Source organism: Talpa occidentalis, unplaced genomic scaffold, assembly GCF_014898055.3.
Source record: "Talpa occidentalis isolate TD23 unplaced genomic scaffold, MPIMG_talOcc4v2.1 talOcc4.5, whole genome shotgun sequence".
In the NCBI taxonomy this organism is placed as follows: Eukaryota; Metazoa; Chordata; class Mammalia; order Eulipotyphla; family Talpidae; genus Talpa; species Talpa occidentalis.
Genome location: NW_023604861.1, coordinates 57439831 through 57463202, shown reverse-complemented (window position 1 = coordinate 57463202; position 23372 = coordinate 57439831). Strand labels below are relative to the sequence as shown.

General features: G+C 46.8%; 1 protein-coding gene across 1 annotated transcript in view; it reads right to left on the bottom strand.

Moving 5' to 3' along the window:
* Nucleotides 1-109: 109 nt before the first annotated feature.
* Nucleotides 110-23372, bottom strand: part of TMEM272 (transmembrane protein 272) — a 42598-nt gene continuing 19335 nt past the window's right edge. Inside the window, exons 4-7 of the mRNA XM_037527258.2 lie at nucleotides 22079-22159; nucleotides 11289-11348; nucleotides 6656-6738; nucleotides 110-552 (exon numbers count right to left, since the gene is read on the bottom strand). Coding sequence (XP_037383155.1) covers nucleotides 190-552; nucleotides 6656-6738; nucleotides 11289-11348; nucleotides 22079-22136 — 564 coding nt within the window. The 5' untranslated portion in view covers nucleotides 22137-22159 and the 3' untranslated portion in view covers nucleotides 110-189. The remainder of the gene's footprint in view (nucleotides 553-6655; nucleotides 6739-11288; nucleotides 11349-22078; nucleotides 22160-23372) is intronic.

Below are 23372 nucleotides of genomic sequence, written 5' to 3'. Positions count from 1 at the left end.
CAGGCCCAGGCACATAGTTTTAGTTCCCCGGGTGCTTTCTTAAATGCCTGCAGGGAAGGTTTTATTGCCTTTTTGGCCCCCTGCTCCTGCAACAGTGGTGTGTGCGCAGATGTGCCAGGACATGAGCCTGTGTGTGCATGAGTGTGGGTGCATGTGTACATGTGTACGTGTGCGCTTGGGGTGTGATTCTCAGTCCTCATCGGCAGCAAGTCTCCACCTGGACCACACATAGACGCACGCGCTGCACAGGAGGAGCGCGGCCAGCGCGGTATGGCCAAGCACGAGAACCCCGACTGCGAAGAGGTACAGGGTTTTGTCACAGTAATCCTGAGGCTGCTGGAAAGGGGGGATGAAATCAGGCAGGTAAACAGAAAAGACCCAGTAATTGCCCAGAAGGAACCAGAGGAAGAGGAAGAGGCTGAGGACGAGGTGGGTGTAGTATCTGTGTGCGTTCTGTCTCCAGGGATATTCATCGTCGTCGTCGTCGTCCATCACCACGGCCTTGGACAGAAGCTGCCGCATCCTGGTGGAGTCGTAGAGCAGGAATGACGCCTGGATGAGGGTCGGGAGGGAGGGTTGGAGGCACAGCAGCAAAGCAGGCTGGGAGAGGGGACAGAAAACCCGACAGCAGGAGGGGGGAGGGAGATTGATTATGGAAAGTGCACACTCTGGAGCTGGAAATCCTGCCAATGAGTGAAATTTAATTTTGAGGAATCACCAGTGGCAAGAATGAAGCCCCACTCCTTAGCCAGCATTATTCCCCACGGCATTTCCTTTTAGATGTGTGAGTTGCTTTGGACAAGGGGTGGGTTGACTGAAATCCATTTCTGTGCCCAGAGTTTCGCTCTTGCCCTGGTTTGCTTCGCTGGTCTCTGGGTCATTCTGTATCCTCCCTGGCCCCAGTGGCCTGCCCCTCCCCGCTCATGACTATACCCCGGATCTGGTCTTCAACTGGAAATGCCCCTCACGCTCACCCGCCACCCCATCTGACTGCTAGTGCCTGCTGCCCAGTTTTCTCATTCCCGCAGTTCCTTAGCATCATCCAGCCTCATAAAGACTCACCTTTTCCTTTCTTCCGCCATCTCCCAGACACTCAGGCTTACCTGGTCTCACTCTCACTGGTGGGTGGTGCCCCCTCTCCCTCCACCATGCTGGATCCTTCCAGCCCTCTCCAGCCCTTGCATTGCTGTCCTTCCATTAAACCCTCCCAGCAAAACTCCAAACCCAGATCCAGGCCAGCATCTGCTTTCCTGCTCCCTCTGGCTGCTGCCAGCCCACAGTGAGTACCTTTGCAATATTACGTTTCCAGGCACAGTAGTATTGGAGTGGCCTGGGGCAGCTGAGTTTTGCACCCCCAAGCCCTCAGGGGCCCTCAGGTGGCCTCCTGGTTTGGGGACAAACCACAACACAGCTTTTCCCCCAGAATGGGGGGCTCAACTCCAACCCCTGACATCCGGGCACTGCCTGTGAGCCCTGCTGCAGTCTGAACTCCAGCCCTGCTGTCCTGGGAGTGAGGCGCATGGACTCCTTACACTTTCATGGGGACCGTATGAAAGGCACTGGTTAACTCCCTGTTCCCAACTGCAGAGCAAGTGCCACATGCCTTTACCCCCAGGCCAAGGGGGCACTTCAGTCCTGAAGCCTCTGGAGCCCCCTGCCAGCTCCCTAGCTGTAGTTCCACCCGACACCATCAGTGAGCAACCGGACCTTCTCCCTCTCTCTCTGACCTGCTAGTTCTGCCTTTCCCTCTGCTTCATAGTTAAAATAAATCTGTTTTTTTTTTTTCCCTGCATCAAAGGCCCTTTTGTTTTCATTTGTGGTAGCAGATGGCTGGTCCCAGAACTGGGGAGAGAGCTTCTGACCCTGTGACAGTCTTTAGAGCCTTTGCCCCATGACAGGTGGAGTCAGCACTGCCGATTGGTTCTTGTCCTGTCAGTGAGCGGTTCTTACACTCTGGAGAGACCACTTCAAACCACCTCTGTTCTCCAGCGTCCTCTGACCCTCGCCCCTCTTTTGAATTCATTTAGCAAACAGAATCACAGGTGTGCATTTTCTTCGACTTCCTGTTACCCTCCCTACATTCCTTCCTATGTCCCTACATCCACTATTGATCTTCTGTTGGCTTCAGAAGGTGAGGGGGCCACATCTGCAGCCTCTCTCAGGAGACATGCCAGATGGCCAGTCCTCTCCGCCTCCCTTCGCCACTGGTTTCTTCCTCTAGGCCTATAAACATTCTCAAGTGCTTCCTAAGCACCCAGTCCTGGGCCTTCCCTGCTTTGCTCCTATATGCTACATCCTCCAAGACTCTCCACCCTTCCTGAAAGTGGCCATAATTCCCGCCTTCTCCCAGCACCATTCTGTACACGGCTCTCTCCATAGACACTGGTTAATCCCTGTTCCCAACTGCAGAGCAAGTGCCACATGTTCATTCCATTGAATATTTTGCCTCATTTCTCTGGTTCCCCTGGTTCCCCTTCAGATGCTCCTTTTCAATTAAGTTGCCATATTTTTAGTGCCCACTTGGTACCAGACACTCTGACAGACTGAACCATGTGCCCCCAAATTCATAATTGGAGCCCTAACTCGGGATGTGACTGTATTTGGAGACAGGGCCTTTAAGGAGGTCTCGGTCTTGGGTGTTCCCTCTGAAAAAGCAACCATGGAACAACAGTCTCCTTCGCTAAGGAGTCCTGGCTCCCTGCCTTCCCTTTGTCTAGGTATTTGATCTGTAATGCCCTATGCAAACCAACTGTACTTATCTGTTGTCTGCCAGAGTCCCAGGCTCCCCTAAGGCCAATTTCATGGCACCCCTAACCCATGAGAGTTGGATTCAAAAATAATCCTTCCATAACCAAGAATGTGGCAGATTGGTGGGAGGGAAGACTGAGAGAAATGGAAGGGCAGGACAGAGCCGAGAGATTAAGCAGACTGGCTTCCAAAACAAGGAAGCGAAGTTGGTGATAATATGGAGGAAAGCAGAAGTGTTCCAGCTGTGCCTTTGGGTGGGTAATGATTTCAGGGTTGGACTTAGCACATTTTGGTTTAGAATTCTGGAGGGAAGTGTAGGTAGTGGGGACCAGCAGACACGTGGAGCCTGTGAGTCAGGAGCAAGTGGTGAGGGCTGGGGATGGAGCCTGGAGCACACGAACTGGGATACAGTGACCTTGGGAATGGGTGCCAAGGGCTAATGTCCACCATATCCATGAATCTCTCAGCAACCTGAGGTCTGAGGAGTTCAACTGCAAACCTGGAGCCAGCAGGGCAAAACATCAACAATGATTTTCGATTTGTGGTGGCATTTGGGTGATTTGGGTTTTCTTCCTGTGTTTGTCAATATTCTCTTCCACAATGAAGAGTCTTCATTGAACTCAATATTCTTTTCTACTTATGAAAAGACAATAAAACCTAAGTGATTAATCTAATACTTGCCTTATTTGGGTCCCATTTAATGCTTCCGCTAATGTAAAAACTATATTTTTTGGCACTGTTTTATGGATGAAGAAATAAAGGTTCAGAGAAGTTGAGTCACTTGACTCAGGTCCACAGGGAGTAAAAAAAAGGATGAAATGGTGTGGAGCCACACCTCTGACAACTGTCTATACCACACTACACTGATGGAGGATAAGATCCAGGAAAGGACTCCCATTTGGTTCAACTGCCCAGGTTTTCCAGAAATCAGACTGGCAACCTGGCTGGGGACAGAACATTTCCATAAAAAAAGGAAAGTGAGGGCTTAGAGGGGTCCAGAGAGCCACTAGCATAGAAATGTCACACTCAAGGAGGGCTTCCTGGAAGTGGAGGCATTATCCAGATCCCCAAAGGGAGAGGCAAGAGACACCTCTTTGGCGGGGGGGAGCAGCATGTCAAAGGCAAAGTATGGTGGGTTTGGAGAACAGGACAAAACCAGTTTGAAGCAAGGCAGCCAAGGGGGACTGTGGGGCAGGCTGGTTGGGCTGAACACCAGCTCTACCATTTACTGTGCAAATTACTCAAGAGAAGCAACCTCTAAGCCTGTTTCCTCATCAATAGCTACAGTTGCTTGTAAAGTTAAAGCTTCCATCTATTAGCATCCATTTTCTTTCCTCTCAGGGCCCCCATTGCTTGGGAAATGCCCCCTACCCATCATGTGTCTATGGGAGGGTAAATCCCAGTACCTGCCCTCCTGGCAAGTGCCTTTCCCACACTCTTGGCACATCAGGGGATAGCGGGACCCTAGGCCCACAGATTTGGTTACACTCCCGGGACAGGTTCTTAGTCACAGCGAAGCCAGGAGAAAACAGCTAGTTGGGCTCATTCATTTCCCTGCTGCCCAGGCTCCCTGGAGCCAAGTGGTTCCTTTCTATTTGGCCAACCTTTGAATAAATTACCTTTTATGTTAGTCAGAGTTGATTTTTTGTACCTTCCCAAGTGACTGCCTTAAAAGAGTATTATGACGGCTGAATGAGTTCAAAATGGGGCCAAAACCCTTACTTAGCACAGCGCCTGGCAGGTAGTGAGAGCAGGGAGTGCTGGCAATCCTGACTAGGGGGGATGCTGGGAGACAGGAGGGAGCACTAGGTAGATGAGCGGTCACTGAATCAGTGTTACTGACATGTCCCTCTAACAGGGCCCTCAAGAACAAATACATTTCCCTTCTGACCTAGCACATGGGTGACTATATTCTCACTGACCCGAAGAAGTCTTGGCTTAGGCTGCATTCCTGGTGTGATTACTGTTAGTGCTCCTTCGGGCTCTCTAGGGCGCCCAGCTTGAATGATAAATCACATGGTCAACACACCCAAACACACGCATGTGTCACACAGAGCTTACCAGAAGCCACAATAATATTTCCTATTCCTTTTATTTGAAGTGGTCACAACCTTCTAAATTTATTTCATGATCTTCTAACAGGTCATGACTGTCATGTTTTTTGATAACTCAGGGAAATAGCAACTCACTTCTCAGCTTTCTCTTCAATAAAACGCAGTACTGGGGTGCTACCTGATCATTTCAGAAAAGGTGTGGGCATCTCCTGGCTGAGTACTGAGGGCTTAATGATGAAGTATTGACTTGAGTGAGAGATGTCACTATCTGGGGACCCGAGAAACCTGTTTGCTGTTGTTTTAATGGTTATAGACTTGCTGCATATTGCCTCCCTCTGATGAACACAAAAATTTAATTTGGCTTCAAGCAGTTTTAAATTGCCAGGGGGAAAAAAATCAATGCTGTTTATTAGGGCCCTTGTTTGTTCATTAAAATAAATTACCTGTGGGTTCTGGGCTGGCTTTCATAAAGAAAAAGTTTGCTGTTATTAAGAGGAGCAGACCCCATGGAGGATAACATCTCTGAAGGAAAGTTCCACTGGCAGGCTGAAGATGAGGTAGTGGGTGAGCGTGGGCAGGCAGAGGTAATTACTGCCGAAAATCCTGCCCATGTTTTGAGCATCTCTATGGCACTCAATCCATCAGAGCCTTCCCCTAACACTCCGGGGACAGGGAGCCCAGAGCTCCTTGGTGCTCCAAGGAGTCCCAGCCTAATGCCACAGGGACGTTGTTACGGGGAGGATCCCGTGCGCATGTACATTCCAGAACTTGGCCCACATGCTGCTGTTGGGAGATGAGGACATTTACTAGTGAGCAAACCTCAGACACAAAACAGACATGTTTCCCAAGACAGAACTGAGCTATGGCTACTGACTGCATATGACAACAGCAACCCAGATGGCATTCCTTCGTCTTGGGTCACTGTCATGGTTGGTGACAATGGCCACCCTCTCCCAAAGGCCCCAGGAGCCAGAAGGAAGCTGGCAAAGCTATCATACAGGGGGTGCAAAGAAAACAAACAGTATATATGGCACTCGATTCTGTTTTCTCATGTGCTGTTGTTTTGTTTTTATGAAACTATTTTGGGAAAATGAATGCTGCATTTTCTAGCTTTTATGTAGGAAAATCTGAGGGAGGCTCAGTTGGTGGAGAATGACCAGTGATCATAGAGTTAGACCTAAGGCACTTTTGGTAGGTGTGACACTTCTGTGGACCGGGGATCTTGGAAACGTAATTGCAAGCTATGGAGGACTCTCAATATTTCTTTTCCTTTCACCTTCCCTGTTTGGACAAATGTCAGAACTACCCACAGACAAATCAGCTCCTTATACAGACATAAGCTCAAGAAGCACAGAGAAACACGCCTAGCTCTACTTCAGAGTTTAACGTATGATGACTGCAGCCAACAAATTCAATGCTCATCAACGAATAATTAGGAGCTGCATAGAAATAAGAACCACAAGAGTCAAATACATTTAGTCAAATGCAACCCTACTGCTCTACATAGGAAACCTAAAAAAAGAAAGAAAGAAAGACAGAGAAGGACAAATACACTGGCTGAATCCAGTGGTGTGACTCTACGCCAAGTATTGTTGGACCAAAGTCACAATTTAGCTGGTTGAACTCGGGGCAGCAGAAGGAAAGCTATTGCAAAGATGCAGAGTCCTGGGTGAATGGGCATCTGGAAAACTGTGTCTCTACAACAGGCCTCAGGATCCAGCTCTCCCTGTAGCTTCAACAGCCCTACATTTACAGACAGTAATTCTGGCTTCCCTGGGATAACCAACAATGAAAGAATGCTTACAAAGTTAAATTTTTGCAAGAACTAAAAACAACAAATAAAAATGCTTTACCTTCAAGGCCCCAATGATCCCACCCACTAGCAAATACAGAGGAATGAGGGGCTGGATGGGGCAGTCCTCCAAAAACTTCATCCCTGCAAAGGGAGAGAGCAGAACAGGATTGAGAGAAATGCATTCAAGAGTCCCAGGCTTAACTGTGCTTAACCCAGGCAAAACACTGGGGTATGACAATGAGGTAAACATCTACAAAAGCCAAATGTCAATCGCACAACCAACTTGATCCCCTGCCTGGGGAGATGCTTGGTGTTCCCAGTCACTGCACCTGCAGGATGCTCGGTGGGCTGGACAGCTGTTTCCCCAGACTTCAGACAGAGCAGGGACCAGACATTGCTGCTTCGCCTGATAAAAGGCGTGCTCTGCCTCACGAAGGAACTAACACTTCCACTGTGTAAACTGAGGCTCACATTTTGTCTGCTTCCAGAGCCCAGGTGGCAAGGAGAAGCCTGCAAGAGATCTCTTCTTCCTCCATTCCCTCCAGCACACAATCATCAGTTAGATTAGTTGTAAGTACCACGTTGTCACCGTTGATTGGTTCATTTACCCAACCCCATGCTGGGTAACGCGTGTTCACTACCATCTCCTTAGCCACTAGATTGGAAAAACTACTAATTAAATCACCCCAGACCCATACCCTTTCTTTTTTTTTTTTTTTAATTTTTTTTTTTTTAATAGAGGCATGTTTTATTTATTTATTTGTTTGTTTGTTTTGTTTATACAAGCACTGGGTACAGTCAGAAGCGCGGGAGGGTGAGAATTCACCAGAGCCAGAGCGGGGAGCAGAGCAGGCAGAAGGACCAAAGTACACTGCTGAGGGGAGCAGCGGGCGGCAGGAGAGGTCTGCGCACCATGTGGGACCCTCCTCTGGTGGCCGGGGAGCAGCCGGGGATCGAACCGGCGCCGCTGAGGCCGCGGGCAGCTTCGCAACCCAGCGCTCAACCGCTGTGCCACCGGGGAGGCCCCCATACCCTTTCTTAAGGATCATTTTTCTCTTAAACCAATATTTTCTCTGCTTTCCTCAAGTGTATGTTTTTTAAGGCTGTTACTAATCAATGGTGAGTTGTATGTGTTATTTAAAATATAAGGAAGAAATACGCCACCTGGCTCAAATGTGCAGGCTTGAGATGGGTTCCGCGCATAAGGTGGCTGCTCAGAGCGTGCCCCTCTCATTTATCAGCCCCCTAGTGGGTACCCCTGTCCCTTGTGACTAATTCTAGCCAATGGCAGTGGGACACTTCGGGACCCAAACCATTTAAAAATGAACACATGATCCTTCATTTTCTTGCCTTTCTTTGACCATCTGGAGACCTTGGATGGAGATGGCGAGCTTTCAGGATTGAAGCAACTTGGTGTGTTAAGTCATCACATTCCCTGAGGATCCCCCGGAGCTCCTGATCCACATGGAATTTTCACAAGCAAGAAATAAACTTTTATAATATCAAGCCAGTGAGATCCCAGTATTCACTTGTTACAGGTGCATAGTTAAGTTACCCTGACCACCACATTTGTTAACAGAGCCCAAGATCTCGGATGGCCGTGGGAGAACCAAAGTCTTCTGTTTAAATAATTTTTTTTAAAGATTTATTTTATTTGTTATTTATACAAGCACTGGGTACAGTCAGAAGCGCGGGAGGGTGAGAGAATTCACCAGAGCCAGAGCGGGGAGCAGAGCAGGCAGAAGGACCGAAGTACACTGCTGAGGGGAGCAGCGGGCAGCAGGAGAGGTCTGCGCACCATGTGGGACCCTCCGGTGGCCGGGGAGCAGCCGGGGATCGAACCGCTGCAGAGGCTGCGGGCAGCTTCGCAACCCAGCGCTCAACCGCTGCGCCACTGGGGAGGCCCTAAATAATATTTTAAGCATGTTAACCCAGATTCTGTAAGATCTGGTTGAAGCAAAAACATGTGTTTATTTGGGGGTTTGTTTTTTCTGCAGCCCAGGAGATATCAATTCAAGACATCCTGGAATCCTGTTCTGGGGTTCAGAAGAGGCTTACAGGGGCTAAAATTACAAAGGAGAGGGTGCTATTCACTATGTAAATCAGGCAAAAACTTGTAAAATAGTAATAGATAGTTAGGTGCAAAGTTGGTCAGGCATTGTGATGGGTATAGATGTGGGTGTTTGTCAAGCAAAGATAGGTACCAGCCTCTGGGCAGCCTTAGAAGGAGGTTTCTGAATGGTCCATCTGCCTTCCTTACTAGATGCTGACCCAGGAAGTGGCGGACTGGCTTAGCTTGGTCCCTGCCCGAGGTGGACTGGATATGTCTGGACATGCTTGAGGCTGAATTCTCAATGGCCTCCCGACTTCATTTGTTACTCTGACTTAGTGACTGTTTACTTTCTTATTTCTTGTCAAGGGTCAAATTTTGATTTGATATTTTGTTTCCCATAAAAGTCTCAAGCAAAAGGAATAACCCCTTTTCCTATGACTATACTATATTTTGCTGAAATTAATAAAAAATTTCTAGGTATACAATGATCCATAAATTCGGGATGCCTAAAAGAGTCAAGTCAAATTAATAGGCTGATCCAATCATCTGCCTGTGGAGACTTGCCTTTCTCCTTATCTCTGATGTTTAGCTGAGTCTCTTATTAGATGGAAATACTTTCCAAGTCTCAACACAACCTTTTCACGCAAAGACCTTTAAATACTTGATGCCAAAGATGGCGAATATAAACTGCCTTTCAATTCAAAACCCACTGTGAGATGAACATTGAGTAATGACTTATATATCTGCTCATTCCTAATGAATAAAAACAGCTGCTGCTCACAGGAGAGTCAATCAGGGCACAGATGGCTTAAGAGGATCCTAATAAATTTAATAAAATTGTCTTTCCCTTGTGTTCTTCATGTCTTGCTTAGGACCTACCTTACCTCTAGATTTTCTGTCTGATCCACCATATCACAATTACCCTTTGAACATTTTTTGGCCAATATTTTGTTTTTTTATAAATTATTTTTACATGTTGTATTGTGATAAAATGCATATGTAACAAAATATTTTACCATCATAACCATCTTTACAAGACAGTGACACTATTCACCATCTTGTGCAACCACTACCACTCTCTATTTCCAAAGCTTCGTCATCACCAGAACCAGACACTCTACAATTATTAAGCAGTTACTTACTCAATACCCCCCTTCCAAAGTGGATGTAGTGAATCTAATAGAACATCTATGGGAATTGGCCTGTGGACTCTTGTCTCATTTATGTAGCCTTGTTAGTGAATGAGCTGTTCCAGTTAACTTCATTTTCCATTTAACCACAAGCTGCAAAAGCTATCTATCTGCCTGTCTGTCTATCTATCTATCTATCTATCTATCTATCTATCTATCTATCTATCTATCTGCCTACCTACCTACCTACCTACCTACCTACCTACCTACCTACTTCTACCTAACTACCTACCTACCTATTAATCTATAAAAATCTTTTACTAAACGCCTAGAACATTGTCTTAAGGGTTTTTCCGACTTCCTAAGCATGGTGTACCTAACATCTTATAAATTCTTCTTGAGATAGCACAATCATACAGGAAATGCTAATTTTTGAATTGTACTGTAATAATGATAGCTTCAGGGCCTATTAAAGTGGTTGAATTGTTTGCCATTACACTAAATGGCTCCAGGCTACTTGGCTATTTTAGTTCTCTGCAAACGTTCAAACCTTATTTTGTCAGTGTATTTCCTGACAAGCTGTCGACTTGCACTTGCTATAAATCTGAAAGTACCATTTTTGTATTCATTTTTGTTTCTTAGTATTGTTGTTTTTTTATTAAGGTGAAATTCACATAATATGAAACTAACCATTTTAAAATGAACAATCCAGTGGCATTTAATGTATTCACAATGTTGTGTGAGTATCATTTTGATCTAGTTCCAAAATATTTTCATCATCCAAAAGAGATCCGGTACCCATTAAGCAGTGAAGGTGCAGAGTTTTGTTTTGTTTTTGCAACATCTCTGCTTAATTCCTGCTCTAATATGCTTTGAACTTGGGACCTGGAACACCAAGCTTGCTAGGCCTCTGTGTAAATAGGGGTAACTCGCTTTTGTGCACAAAACATTTAATGACATGAGTTTAATTTCAGTGACCATGATTTTTGGCTACTCAAGGAGGTGCCCAGCCCCTGGATTCCCCCCATAATTCACAAATCTGGATAGTTGACACTGTTTAATATATGTGACTGATGGAAATAATCATTCATTCAGAAAAAAAATGCATAGATCCCCCCCAGTTCCATAGCGCAAGTTACAGTTTCCATATTGCTCCTGATGGGTTTCCATGTGGGGACATAATGAATAAAAACAGCTGCTAAGAAAGGATCTGAGAAGATCTGAGAAGGGACCTTGGGAAAGGAGTCCCAGCCAGGGCTGAGACACTAACATCATCTGCTGACATCTGTTCCTACCCTAGACATACTACATCAATATCTCCCAGGCAGGGCCCAGGACCCTGTCTTAAAAAAGATATTCACCTAGTAATTCTGTTACAATGGATACATGTTCGGAAATGACTGGTGTGGGTCAGCTCTTCCTTAGCAAGCATTTTGTGTTTAAAGATGTCATATTCTATGTCTACCGTGGCTGACCTGTGGCATCCAGCAATTCAGAAGCCAGCTCACCTGTGAAAGCCATGGACAGAGGCAACACGAGGAAAGCAAAGAGCACCAAGATGAAGCAGGCTGCAAAGACAGAAGGGACGAGCACCAGTTAGGGACAAGTAGACCCTTTCATTTTGGCTGCTATTTACTCATGCATTCCATGACACCTAACCTTCTCTTAAGTCAGCAGGTGACAGGAGGAGGTCACCATCTGCCCGGGGCTTCTACTCAAGAGGAAGGGGCATAAGCCAAGACTTGCATCTCTGAGGGAGCTGACCGTCTCCTATGATCACGCTGCCAATTCTAAGACTCGGATTTCCTGTACAACCTCCCCAAAGTCTGACAGCTTGTAGAAAAGGAGTTTAAAAAACACTGTTCTGCCAGGACCAGGTTCCTGAAACTATTGGCATTAACTGAACCATGGGTTATCGACCCTGTGCTTCCTGGAGTCTGTCTCCTCTAGAGATTGTTCTTCCCTTCCCTGCCTGAGATTCACTGGCAACTTACTTTATCACTCAAAGAATTTGTTTCATGAATTCTCTTCTATCTATTTTGTTATTTATCTCATAGTGTATGGATGTAGCTAGCTAGCTAGGTAATTATCTTATCCATCCACCCATCATTCCATCCACCCATCCATCCATCTATCTGAAACCTCTCATGACACAGTGGAATAGCATTCTGAACTGTCTTGGGGTTTTTCTTCCTGTTCACATATTCAATTCTCTCCTCTGGCAGTAGGGGAGGGCAGAGGCATGGGAGTGAGACAGGCCTGGGTGACCATCCGGACTCTGTCACTCATGACTTCAGGCAAATTAGTTGACTTCCTAAAGGTTCGTTTCCCTCTTCTGTAAAATTGTTAGCAGAAGCACACACAGGTTCAGTGTATGGCAACTATTATGATTAGGCAGTCACTTCCCCTTGTTGACCTTGGTTTTCTTATTTGTTAAATGGTCTGCAGATATAAGTTCTGCTTTGCCAGATTTTTAAAAAATTATTAATTTGAATGTCTTTGGTGTTGGTTTACATTCCAGTTTCCACTTCTAAAATTTAGATGGCCTCACCCACTCATGCGTTCTACGTGGTCCTGATGCCATGACAGCAAAGATGGGGTGCCTGAGGTGGACATTGTGGGAGCCTCCCCAGAATCCACTCCTTTTTCACTCAGTAATCACCTCAATTTTGTTCTGGTCTCCCCAGAGTCTTTGTTTTTAAAGATTTATTTATGCATACAAGAACAGGGGTACAGGCCAGAGGTGTGGAGGGTGAGAGGATTCACCAGAGACAGAGTGGGGAGCAGAACAGGCAGATTGACTGAAATACACTGCTGAGGGGAGCAGCGGGCAAGGCAGGAGAGGTCTGCTGCGCCATGTGGGTTGCTCCCTGGACGGCTGGGGGATCGAACTTGTGCTGCAGTGGCTGCAGATAGCTTCATAGGTTGCGTCTTAACCCTTTGCGCCACCAGGGAGGCCCCTCCCCAGGTTCTTAGTCTCCAATCTAGTTTGTGTATTCTGGTACAAGCTGAATCCTCACGGAGAAGGGCATGAGCGTTAGCCCTAAAGCAATCACCAGAGTCATCTCACTGTATAGACTATTAGTTGGAATGGGCTCAAAACTCATTTTGGACCAAGTTCTCGAGGTCAGAGTTACTGAATGTATGGGGAAAAAGCTTTCTCATTCTTCTGACAGAATTTCCAGAACCAAGTCTTCTCTCCCTCCCGGGATACTGGCAGAGGATCAAGTTCTTCTGAGGAATCTTGTCTGCCATCCTGCCACCAGGAAAGGGAACGAGGCTGACACAAGGAGGAGAGCTAAAAGAAACTAAGTCCTCAGTGGTGTGTGTTACCTATCGAATCACACCATCTACAAAGTTAAAGGACTTCTGGACTTTCCATTGACATGAACCAGCAATCCTCTTTAACCCACTGTTATTAGTTTAATCTACAAGGTCAATTCCAATTTTGGATTGTTAAAGATTTCAGATGTACTTGTGAATCTCAGTCAACTCCAGAGGAGGCGGCAAATGTCTGCAGCAAGAGCCCTGCATTCATAGCACTGCTTGGAAGCTCTGACACACTTGTCCAAGCAGAATCAGACAGGCAGGGCACTGCCCCTCCCCTTAAATGGTCCTTCACACCAATCTTGACCTTCACCTCCAGGAAATATCAAGAAGAGTAGGCAGGGCCTCCCTGGTGGTGCAGGGATTGAAGACACAGCGCTATCAAGCTATCACCAGCCACTGCAGCATGAGTTCGATCCTGGCCAGGGAGCTGACCCACATGGCACAGCAGACCTCTCCTATCTCGCCTGCTGCTCCCCTCAGCAGTGTCTTTCAGTAGATCTGCCTGTTCAGCTCCCCACTCTGTCTCTGGTGAATCCTCTCACTGCCTACACCTCAGTTCTTGTATGTATAAATAAATAAAAATAAATCTTGGGAAAAAAAGAAGAGTAGGCATACAGAGTGATTTGCCCCAATTTTCATACCTCCCCTCAAACCACCCTTCTCTGAATTAGCTAGAATACTAATCATCAGGCCAGCTTCATGGGTCTGCAAGCTGTGCAGGCACAGGGCCCATGCTTAGGAGGGTCTGGCATTTAGTCTAATGCTCTTCCCTTGTCATCTTGAAATTCTTAATGAATTATCTTTGAGCTTGTATTTTGTAAGTGAAGTTCGATGGGTTAAAAGAGTAAGAGTGTGAGAAGATAGGGGCAGTGCATGTCTGCTGCTCCTTGGTGCTGCATTTTCAAATTCTGGTGGGAATTTGAGATGAGGTGTGGAAGTTGAGCAAGACTCAGAATGAATGCCTGGTAAGTGTCACGCCTTCAACTGAACAAGCTGGGGCCCCAACAACCCTGAGAGGCTACATTTTCCATTTGATCCAGAACTTGCTTCAGATGCGGACACATCCTTTCTTACAGAGAACTTCCCTCTATTAGCAGCTACCCAACCCCCAAAGCCTAGAAGGGAAGGGAGAGACAGGGCAACCGCCAGTGCTGCTCCTTCCAAGACAGCCTCATTCCGCAGTAAGCAGGAGGTAGGGGTGTGGTAGAAAGCACACTCTGTCAAAAAATGAAGTAAAAGCAGTCGTGCTTTCGTACATTTTTTCCACTGTTCTGGCAAAAACAAAATTCTGTGTGTGCAAGAGCTATGAAATTGTTACAAATGGTGCAGTTTCAGCGACTGCATACCTAAGTTAAATGTTCTAAGAACTACATTCGAAATTACACAGATTTAGGATGAATGGCAAACTTTATGCCAATAATTGAAAAGTTTATTAATGTTTTTCATTTTTTCTTAAAACACATTTTCTTTACTTAAAAACAACAAATAAATAAAACTATGACAAATCAAAAGAAACTGCAGAAGAAAGGAAAACATTTGATATTATTTCCAGTACCTTCAACAGCATTTTTCTTGCTTTTTGAACAAGGTATGACATTGTCATTTTGCAATTGGAGCCTGCACGTTATATAGTCAGGCTTGTTGATGGCAGTGACTCAGCACTGCTGACAGTGACAATTAAAGAGAGTTTCAGTCGATCTAGTCACATCTGTTTTAATTTCCAGTTTCAAGTGGGGGGCAAGGAAGAAATTTCTTGCTGGCAAATAATAGAACGGCAAGAAGCTAATGAATCCCATCTTGATTTCTAGCCTCGAGCTTGTTACCAGGATGACAAAGTGATCAGCATCCTGGAAAACCCTTCACTGTGGGGGGAACCTGTGACAGATGGTGCCACCTGCCTCATGTGCAATCCAGGTGTTCAGTGACACAGAGACAGGAGCAGCCCCTAGGAGGCCCTGTACAGAGGCTTCCTGGCGTGGAGCAAGGCTAACTGAGAAGGCCTGGTCCAGAACATTCCTAATGACCACCCTGAGGACACAGTGACACCCTGGAGCTGGGTCGCCGGCTTCATGTCCCACCCCAATAGCCTGTGGTGCCAACACAGGCCTCTTAACCCCTACACTTTAAATGCCCTCATTTAATACATGAGCATAATTATTAGACGTTTCTAACAGACTGCGAAAATGATCACATATCATAACCCATGCAAGGCACTCAGCACAGGGTCTGCTACATGATAAACACTTGATAATGTGAGCCATTATCGTTGCTGTCTTTCTCCCTTCATGGTACAGAGTGGCTTCCCCTTCACTTCAGACCCGTCCTAGGGAGCAAAAGGAGAAATAAAACAAGTGAGAGAGCTCTGTGGCTCCATGAACTTTGAAAGAGCTGAAATGGCCTTGTTCTAAACTTGACAGGCCCTGGGGGGGGCCACAGGCTGAGACCCAGTTTCACTAAAGTCACTGCCAGCCAGGCCTGAGAAGGCTCACTTCTGCCCTCTCCATCTCAGAGCTCTTGTCACAGACTCTCAGTGGCCTCTCTACGCTCACAAAAGCAGAGTCTCTACGAACAGGGCCTGGGAATCTGCATTTAAAGCCGTTCCGCTGGCAATTGTGAATTGGTGATCCACACACCATCTTTTTTGTAAGCAGGGCTGGAGATGCTTCTGCCAGGCATTCCTGAGAGTCTGTTTGTACAGAAAGTGTGAGGAGCTGGGGCTGGGCAGATGCTGTGGGATCTTGCTGGGATAGAGGTAGTTAGCAGTTAATACCACTGGGGTTTCTTTATCCCTAGGACCTACTAGGAACCCCCAGACCACAGTCAGGGATGAGAAGCCTGGCAGCAGTCCTGGCTCATGGAGCTCTGTGAAACAGAGGCTGAGTTTCCCGGTGGCCCTCACTGAAGCAGGACAGTGGCCTGACAGCAGGGACCACAGCAAACAGCCCCTGCTATGCCTCTGAGTTTATTAAGGCCGTTCCAAGGTGACTCAGGGTACTGCATTCTAGGTCCTCATAAAATGAGTTTCTAACTATAATGTCAGTTAGCTACAGAGCTAAATCAACTGAGGGTCCCAAAGGAGAAAATAATTCAGAATTAGAGCAATGCTGGGAGGGTATTAGAATCAAGGGGTTGGAGCCAGATCAGACTTTATTCCAAAAATTCTGATAAACTGGTTTCTGACTTACTGCAGTTTGCGGAAATAAAGGGCCCCCTGCCGGGGTTCCCCTCAGGACGCCAGCTCAAATTCTGCTCACAATGGGTTTAACTATGATTTCTTCACCATCGCTGGTTAAAGACTTACTAGCAGCCAGTTACCAGTCCAAACAGGTTGCAAGATATTTTTTAAAAGGGTAATCTAGGAGGGGAAAGTGAGTAGCGATCAGCTTAGTCTGCTCCCCAGGATCTCCAAAACCTACTTCCTCTGAGTAGCAAGTATATCCCCTGATCTTTTGCTAAATGTTAAGTAGCTTAGTGGGGAAACAGACCAAGATCCAGAGATACCACCTTTCAGGGGTTCCACCAAGCTACCAAAAATCCAGGAGGCATCTGGCAAAGGGTGCAGAGGCTCAAACCACACTCCTCTTCTTTCCAACCTGCGCTCTCCACTTCCCGGTGTGTGGAGCAGCACCCAAACCACAGCCATCCAGGCCGCTTCTGCCCTCTCCTGGTACATGCAGTGATTCTCTCAGCCAGCGTTCCCCTGGCCCTCCTCTCCACTCTCTATCAGCGCCCCCCACCCCAGCCCCATACCCGGGCTATCCCACAGCCACCCACCCATACCCAGAGGTGACAGACAATACAGTTTGTGTGAGGTTGTGTTGGTTTAGCACCTAACCTTCTTCCTTATAGATAGTCATCCATTTATTCTTGTATTCAACAAGGATTTGGGGAGATACAGAATAGTCATGATGAGCCTCACCAAAAAAGAACTCACAGCTTCAGCAGGGAGATGTGTACCCCTGGGGCAACACAAATCAGTGTGTGAAAGGGGCCCCCTGAAGGGCATGAAACATTAAGGAGGCCTAGGACACAAAGGGGCCTGAGGACATCAAGGGACACTTTCAGAAGAAGGTGATATTAGCACTGGGTGTTGATGGACAGAGAAAGTTTGGAATTGTGGGTTGAGTTCTAAGGAGATGGCTTATCAGTCAAAGGGAAAATCCAGAAGGAAACAAGAAGTCCCAGGAAGAAAGACTCAGGGTGCTTTGGGGGGGAAGGAAATCATCAACTTGAGCTGAGCACAGGCCAACCATTATAGGTAAATGAGAGATATTGAGAATCGAGACCATTCTGCATCAGGGCATTTGGATTTTATTACTATGATAAAGGGAGGTGTAGGATTTGGAGCTGGGAAGTGACATATTTAAAGTTAAATCATTGGCACAAAAATGGGGCCCAGTGGCAATATACTGGTAGAGACACCAGCAAGGGGCTGGTCTGTAATTTAGCCAGCAGAATAATCGATCACGAGGCATGGACACAGCCTTGGATACCAGTTCCACACGGTACTAAAGGAAAGAAAGGGCTATAAAATGACTCCAGCTTGGAACAAAAATGGCGACAGCCTCACAGAAATGTGAGGAATGGAAAGAGGAGGAACAGAGGGGAAAGGACTTGTGTTTACTTCAGACTTTACTACACTTAACGTGCAGGTGAGTCTGGGCGTATAGAGCTCCAGCATGGAGTTTCTACCACCATTTCCCACATTCTTGACTTTGCAAAGATTTGAGACTTTCAACTGCCATGTAACAGGGCGAGTTACCAAGAAGTACCTGAATGACACTTGTTAGGTCTCTTTCTCCGATCCCTGAGAAGCAATGGTGACACTGTGCTCCTCAGAATCCACCCAGGGCAGTACAGGACTGTCACAAGATAAACAGACTCAGGAAAATGCCCCATGGAGGAGGATCAACGGAGGGAGGGGGAAGACTCTGGCAATAATAGAGAATGGAGTTTTTTGGGGGGAACATGTGGTCTGTGACCCCCTTCCTTGCAGCATCGAATGGAATAGCTGCATGGAAGGGAGGAGACACCAAACCCCCAGGTTCATCATGACCCCAATATCCCAGGATTGACACCCGTGCTGGCCCCATGGCAAGGACAGAGAGTACCACCCTATGGTTTAGGCAGCAAAGGGAACTGGGTGAGGTTCAGGGGGTGAGTGAAGGCAGAAACCCCTCTTTTCTGGAAGAAGAGTTGCCCTTTTTGTCCAACAAGAACAATCTGCTCCTGAGCTATGTGTCCTGAGCTGCCAGGAGTCATTTTCTTGAAGTTCCCAAAGGTTTGTACAAAGGATGGCAGAGGTCACGATGACCTGGCCCAGAGGGCAGAAGCATCCCATCCCCCGTCCCCAAACAGGTAAACATGATCCCCCACCTCCCACAGCCTAAACTATTCTATGACCCACCAGACCCAAGACTGATTTTCTTGAAAGAACTTGAAGTCAGATTAATTTTATCTAGAAGGGCAGAAAATCAAAGGTTTTTAAAGTACATTGAAAATGAAAGAAAACAATGTGCTATTCTTCATAGCCAGCATTGTAAAATAAAACCCTCCTCTGTATTCAGTGTGGTGAGCTGTGTGAGGCCCCCTCCACTTCTGGGGGACTGCTCACATCTGAGTCATAGTTCTCTGGGTTCAGTCTGGGGAGGGCAAGCGGAGAACCCCTCTGCCGGTGTTCCTCCCCAGCCTGGGCTTCGCTGGGCCTTTTTTTTTTTTTTTTTTTTTTTTGGCTGCTGTCACCATGTGGAGCTAAGGAGGCTTTCCAGGATGCCCTGACAGACGCCAGTGACCTGGGTTCACCGCACTTGTCGCATTTCATTGAGTTACCATGTGCAGGCTGGAGCACACACCACCCGGGCATTTATCACGACTCCACTGCTTCCTGCTATTAAGGTGATCCTCTAGGCCAGGGTCAGGGCATGGGGGAGCAAATGTACTGTAGCAGTGAGTGTGATGAAAAGAACAGGGGGATGGAGAGGCTGATGGTCAGGGCTGGGCAGCGGCCAGGAGAGCTCCCAAAAGCTCTTCCAGGAGGCTTGGGGGGGACCTGGGGATGGCAGAAACTCCCCTGTTCCCTGGACAGATGGACAGCACACAGCTCTCTCCTCTGAGGCCTGCACCGACTCCTCCCCTATCACTTAGCTAACTTCACATATGGCTCGGAACCAGTCACACGTCAGCCTTAGGGGATATCTGAAGATTATTCTTAAAATACAACTTTCCTTCTCAGTACAGAAGTATATACTATTTTATAAGAAATGTGGAAAATGTAGAAAACCATAGAAAAGAAAAATGAAAAGTCATTTTAAAGGAAAAGACTGTGGTGTCTAGGCATCTAGTGGAACATTTTAAGAAATTTGGGACAAAACTAGGGAGGCTTTTTTCCAGTCTGAAAGGAATGTTAATTATGAAAATTCTTACACATTCAGAAAAGTAGAGAGAGTCACAGAGCAAGCACTGGGATATCTGCCAACTCAGTGTTCCATCTATATGCTTCTTGTTCTAAGTTTTTGAACTTTTCTTGTTGGAAACAATCCCATTGTATCCCCTAAGGTTAGGACTGTTCTCTTCTATCACCTTGGAAAGTTGGCAACTTCTTACATTTGCATGGATATAAGGCTTTAATCTACCATCCATATCCCAGTTTGGTTGACTAATAAAGTCCTTGGATCCAATGTAGGGTCTGGTATTGTGTTTTGTTGCCACGTTTCCTTAACCCTTGAATCCAGAACACTTGCAAAGCCATTCTTTGTTTTACATAGAATGTTGGAGTGATTGCCTGTGTCCCTCCTAAATTCATGTTGAAACCCTACTCCAGATGAGGTGTTAGGGAGGTAATTAGGATTATGTAGGCTGTGAGGATGGAGTCCTCCTGTGTGGGATTAGTGTCCCTGCCAGGAACACCCAGGAGAGCTGGCTTCCTCTCCACTCTCTGCCATGTGAGAAGTCAGAGGTCTGGAAGATGTAAGAGGACCCTCCCCACACTGGCACCCTGCTCTGGGATGTTCCAGCCTCCACAATTGCGAGATATAAAGGTTTGTTGTTTCAAAGCCACCCAGTCTACAGTAATTTGCAATAGCAGCCCAAACAGACTCTTCACTCTGTTCTTTTTTAATACAATGCTCCTCCCTTTGGGTTTGTTGGATTTTCCTTTGTGCTTAGATGAAGTTTGCACATTCTCCGTCAGATTTTTTCATAGATGATGGTGCTCTGTCCCTCATTGGTGATGTTAATATTGAACCTTACTCAAAGTTTTCTCCATTTTTTTCCCCAGCTTAATTACCATTTTTCTCTTCCTTACAACCAAGGGGTAGGAAGAGTCTTTGGGAAGAGTCTAAGACAATGCAAATCCCACTGGCCTTCAGAATACCTTCTTAGATTTAGTATCTACTGAGGACAATTGCCTGCTCCTGTCTTTACCTGAGGGACAGTTGGGAGGGGTGAGAGTTCAAAGAAATGCATTTTGGAAGGCCCAGGGGACAGAGAACCCGGTGTTTTGAGAGAAACTAAAATGTTTTTGTCTGGCTGAATTTTCCAGGAGAAGAACAGAAAAAAGAGATGACAAAGAGATAAACTGGAGTTAGCTCATGAAGGGGCTTTCAAAGAATTTGACTGCCATTATGTCTTCAGGAATGGGAGTAGTGAGCCTGCAGGGAGTGCCCTGGCTGCACGTGGAGGACGTGCTGAGGGCACTGGACTGGAGGCAGGGCAAGCACCTAGGATGCCCCATCACTGACCAGGCTGGGGATGGAAAATGAAGGGTAAAAGCTCAGGCCCCATGGAAACCATATTTAGGGCAGGGCTGATGGACAGTTTCCTATCACCATACAAGGGCCTTTGAAAATTTGATGATGTAGACCAGGGGGCCTCCTGTGCAGCCAGGAAATAGCTCTTTTTCTGGAAAGCCCCAAGGATAACACTCCTCTCTTGCCAATTTGGTGTCACCTGTACATGAGTAGGTAGGCGGTGCATGCGAGGTGGGTGGGGAGGGAGTAGAGCAACAGTGCACAGAGCGCCTGGTGTTTCCTCCCCGCCAGGCCAGTCAGCCACCTACATGTTATGACTTCTTTCTTGTCAGAGCATGAGAGTCTCTGAGATCCAGTGCCACTGCCCCACTGTGGCCCCACACACCAGGTATGCTCTAGGGGTAAAGGGGGCAACCCCAAAACTGGCCCAGGGAGTGAAATGTCAGGCTGTGTCTGAGGATGATGAGGTGGGCTGGGCACACCCACTAGAAAAGCTCAGCTCCAAGAGTTGATGCTCATTTTTTACCACTTAGACATTAGAGGGCAGTTCTTGTGGACCTACTGTGTGCCAGACACTAGGGAGGTGCTGGGGATGCAGCAGTGAATGAGAAGTGCTGGGAGGAAGTGGGAGTGGGTGGGAGCACATGGGCATTCTATGGTGCCCCTCCTCAGCATCTATTTTCCTGAGCCCTCCACCTTAGTCTGCACTGCCTATTGAGACCTACTGATCCCACTGTCCCGATATTATTTAATCATTGCTCTATGCTTACTTGATTAAGGCTTCCCACCAGGTTCCCTTTATTTACATTTCATTTGTCTGAAAGTTAGACCATGTACCTCATTTGCCACGAGGTAAATGCTTTCATCTCAAGGAGCTCCCAGGTTTGGGATTTGCTTTTGAGATTTTCCAAATGTTATGATATACGCTGAGCCTTCTGTAACATGGTCCAGCCCCTCCGGACACACCCAGCAGGAGGTTGGATCATGACTCCATTTGCTCAAATATTTTTCCATATACTGAAAACACAATCTAAAGATGAATATGCAAGGAGCAGAAGTAGAAGCCTCAACAGAGAGCCCGACACTGTCCTCCCCTATGCCATGCTGTGGCCAGCCTGAGCCAAGCACAGACCTCTACATGGCCCACTGTGGGCTGTGACAAGTCACGTGATCCCAGAGTCCCTAATATTCCAAAAGCTCTGCTCAGCGCTGTGACTCACCATTGCTGGCGATTTTAGAAATGCACCGATGGCACGCCTTCTCTAGACCACCTGGCATTTTTCTTGCTCAATGACAAAATTCTGGGAATCAAAAACAATTTATTAGAAAGGCCATGGAAGGATTTACTCAGCCACATTAACCACCTTTATGTTGTATCTACACCTGCTGGATGACCTGTCAGCAGGGATTCTGGGTGCCAGTGTCAACCACAGTCGGCCTTAAGTTGTGGCTTGTTACCTGTTGTTAAATGGAGAGACACCCCTTATTTTACATATAGATGGAATCAAGTTCAAGTTAAGAGGCCTTCCCACCATACTCAGCTGGGAAGACATAGGGCCTGAAGGGTGAGATAAGAATAGCTTTCATTTATTGAGCAATTGCTATGTGCCAGGTGTTGTGTTAACTCTCTCTATACATTTTCTCATATTTAACCCTTCCAGGGAAGTCGTATGAACTCTGTTGTATAGCTGAAGGCTCAAAGACTCTGAGACAGTAAATTCATTCTGAAGTCAGAGCTGGCAACTGGCAATGCCAGAATTTGATCCAGAATTTGTTATGTTGACAGAGCCAGAGCCCTTCTCATTTCCTCACACAGGTGTCTGCACCCCCTAAGGACATCACTTTCCATGGCCCAAGGAGGAAGGGTGATCATGGATTTGACCATGATGGCCTGGACGAAGACCCAGTAGTCCTGGATACCCATCCCAGCTTCACTGCAGACTTGCTATGGTCTGTCTTGAGCAAATTGGTTAACAATATGAGAAAGGATTTACCTTCCTTTTTTTTTTAATACACTGCAAAAATCCAATTCATGGAGTAGGCCAGTAAATTCTCCTGCCCCAGGGAATGAGGGAGCTCTGTAAAAGCAAGAGGCAGGTCTCTCTGTCCCTTTGCCCCTAATACTTGGGTGTGGGGCAGCTCTATACTTTTCTACCATTTTGTTGCTCAGGAGAGTGTGACTCCTGCGGGAGCTGGCTGATCCTGACAGAAACTGGAGCAAATATTTTTACTTTATATACACAGTCTCTCCAGGACTGTCCTGAATAGGCACATCTCCATCTGCAAGCATACCTTTAAAAAGCCAACAAGGCCAGTAGTGCAGAAGTCTGCAGAGCAGGGGAGCACAGTGTCAGCAGTGCTGCCCTCAGGGCCTCCCCTAGGGTGAGGGATGGTTAGTGGTGCAGGGACAGGGGCGCAAGTGAAGGAGGAACACCCATTTTTCCTAAAGCTATTGCTCACTGCGCTTTGCTCCACCAAGATCACTCAATGGGCCTGCTGGCTGGAGGCTGCCCT